This window comes from Primulina tabacum, unplaced genomic scaffold (genome assembly GCF_025594145.1).
Source record: "Primulina tabacum isolate GXHZ01 unplaced genomic scaffold, ASM2559414v2 Contig688, whole genome shotgun sequence".
Taxonomy (NCBI): domain Eukaryota; kingdom Viridiplantae; phylum Streptophyta; class Magnoliopsida; order Lamiales; family Gesneriaceae; genus Primulina; species Primulina tabacum.
Genome location: NW_027459849.1, coordinates 2,115 through 5,444, shown reverse-complemented (window position 1 = coordinate 5,444; position 3,330 = coordinate 2,115). Strand labels below are relative to the sequence as shown.

Genomic DNA, 3,330 nt, shown 5'->3' with positions numbered 1-3,330 from the left:
CTGGTTTTGCTAAACTTCATATCCCACACATTTTCTTTACCAGAAAATATGAATGATAGACACAACAGAGAAATGAAAAAAAAGTAGTGAAACCTAGACAGTAGCTTGAGAGAGGTCATACAAAAGTGTGTCAAGAGATCATGCACCTATTGCATGGCTCTGCAGTTCATGCCCAACTAATGCACTCTTCGTCTATTTAGCTAACATGAAAATCAATGGCGAATTCGCCTCAAAACTCACAAGCAAAACTTGCGTTACCGACCTAACTTGTGCAATGCCTTTTCATCTCCCTCTTCTCCCCATATCGCTCTTTCTTGTGTTTCTCCATTGTGTTTCCCTAAAGACCATTGCCCATAACACAATTGCTGAGCGTGGGCCGAATTTGCTAAGTTTAGCCCCATGTGCGCCGTTCATGCAAGGCGTGGCAGCTTCACCAGTGCAGTCATGTTGTGATAGTCTTAACCAACTCTACGGCCAGAAGCCTACTTGCCTTTGTCCATTCCTCAATGACCCGTCTGCCTTGAGTTCGTTTCCTATCAACACAACGCTTGCTCTAGAGTTGCCTCAGCTGTGCAATCTCCAAATAGACCCTTCTATTTGCGGAGGTATGTATGTTAAACTATTATTTAATTCCTTCCTATAAATGAAGGACCATACAGTCCATTCGCATTTACAGAAAAGAAGATGCAGCACCATCTTGAAATCTAAGATTTTGGATTGCTTTAATTCAATGCCAGTTCATAATCAAATTATTTAATTCCATTCTCTTTTTTTCTTACATGAATGGAATAAAAAACCAAACGTCTAATGCAACATTTATTTTCCTAAACTTAAGAAAAAAAATAGATAATTGATGCTTAAAAAGGTGGCATACAATATTAGAATGAAAAATGTAAAGAATGAAGCAAGAAAAACCAGCAAGCGACTTTTATAAGCATTATTTTGATACTCGACTAATTTGGTTTTTGTTTCAAGGAGCTTCCTTGCCATCTACTTCCCCTGGTGCTCAAGTTTCCCTTGGGCCAAGACCAAATTCAACAGTTGCGGGTCTGCAAATTTTCTAACCTTCAAGAAACTCCCCCTCAACTTATTCAGATTTATAAATTTTGCTATCTTATTCTTTGATCTGCCTTTACCATCTGTGGTTTATCCAGCTTCTCCAGTAGTAACAGTAGCGCCCCGACCGAGCATTATGGGATTTAGAATTCGCAATGCCGAAGTGAGTCTGAAGGTGAAAAGCCAATTGTGGTGTCTTCTGATGGCTACAATTTATTTCAGTGCTGACAAATGAAGCCTACTTAGCTGAACTACATGGCCTCATTTTCAAACTAGCGCTATTTGTTTCTACTATCTATTGAATATATGCTCTAGTTAATGAATTTTTTCTCATTAATTAACTTGCAGATATTTGATTCAATGCCAAAATACTTATGAAAAAATATATGATTATACTTGGCCATATCCAAGATATTATTATCGATTTCTTAATTTACATGATATAATCAATGGTTTTGTCTTAACAATATCCGATTACATAAGAGATACTTTAAATTTTGTGTTCATTGGGTTTTCATGTGTCTTTCATTTTTCGTTCTTGTATTCCCTTGACTGTCGTTTCTACATTTTCTTTGATTCATCTTTTTCTTCTACTACACCTTTTGTTTTCTGCAGTGCATGTATTATAACTGATTGGTCATCCTTTTGATCTTCACTATATCTGGTTAATCTAAATATAAATTTGTATTTTTGTGTTTGTGTTTCTTCAAGTTGTTCAAGTAGTCATTTTGAATGTTTGGCTCTGATTAAATGCACTTTATTATTTTGTTTAATTATTTTAAATGAATTATCATGATTTATAAAAACAAAATAAATATTTTTAAATTTTAAAAATGGGATAATTTGTTACCTTTGGATGAAATCCTTGACTGGTATCTAACTAACATTGTAGTAGTATCTTCAAGCAACGTTACTTTTGTAATATGCTCATTTTCTTGGACTGATAATGTCAAATGATATCTACAAAATATATTACTGTTAATATTATTATTGTTTAGGTTTTTTAATTGAACTCTATGTATTATTCATTATGATATCCTTAGAATTATATTGATTTTGATGTCCAAACACTTTGGGCAACTGTCTCCATTAGTTGTTTTGATTAAACTTTCATATAATTGTTGTATGTCTCGTACCACGATTTTGTTTTGTTTTCCACTTTTGATATCTTTTCTTAAAAGTAATAGAGAATATTCTGCAATTGTATTAAGATAAGAAATTAAGATTTAATTTATTTGTAATTTTAAATTTGGAGTCATGATGATTTGTACATAAATTTTACTAATACTGATATTATTTTTATATTTAGTGTTATTTTGATTATGTTGTTACTTAGTTATTGATATTTGCCTAAATTTACGAAACAATTGAATTTTATGAAAAGTGTTTCTTTGTGTTTATTAATTGCTCAACGATGATCTTAGTTGAATTTTCGATTTGCTTGTCTATCTACATATATTATATTTTCTCTTTGTTGTTATTTTTTTCGACTTGTTGATGAACATGTTTAATATCATTTTTGTAATAAATTTAAATTGTTAGTTGCAATCAATTTTTAATAACTTTACACTCAAGTTCAATTTCGGAATTGAAAAATTAATTGAAAATTTTTTTCTCTTATTTTTTAATCATGTAAATTTATTTATGTATTTTATGTAATAATGACTTCAATAAACGTTAGTGTCATCTAGTTAGTTGATAAATAAATTAAACAGTTTATGATGCTTCATCTCTATTGTTTTATTGCGTAAGGATTTAGTAGCATTCTTGGTTGTGGCTGATGATCGTAGTTGTGTGACAACTATAATTTTTTATTCATTAACGTATTATATATATTTTTTGTAAATACGAAGTATGTAAAATATTTCATGGTTTTAATTATCATCTAGATAAAATGTTGATCTCGTGTTGAAAAATGCTATAGTTGCATTATTATTTTCTTTCATTTATAATAAATTTCCCATAAACTTAATGTTATTGTCTAGTCTGCACCATATATTTATATTGAATTAATTATCAATTTTGAATATTTAATTCTTTTACGAAATTTACTGTATATTGAGGAGCACAATTTCTCTTCTAAAAACTTGTCTTTTTCCTTCACTCGAGAAACTACTTACGTGGTTGACCTTATTCAGAATTCAAATTATATCTGTTTATATAAATTTTAACTTTAGTTCCATATGATGCAAAACATTTAGAAAATGCTTAACAAATCTTTAGTTATTTTTCTCAATACTTAACAATACTTAACCTTGTCTTTTCCTTCTGCAA

General features: G+C 30.4%; 1 protein-coding gene across 1 annotated transcript; it reads left to right on the top strand.

Moving 5' to 3' along the window:
• Positions 1-205: 205 nt before the first annotated feature.
• On the top strand, positions 206-1,291 carry LOC142534806 (non-specific lipid transfer protein GPI-anchored 10-like). Its single transcript, XM_075641532.1, has 3 exons — positions 206-605; positions 976-1,047; positions 1,155-1,291. Exons 1-3 carry the CDS (start codon positions 206-208, stop codon positions 1,289-1,291), a joined length of 609 nt encoding a protein of 202 aa, XP_075497647.1.
• Positions 1,292-3,330: the final 2,039 nt, after the last annotated feature.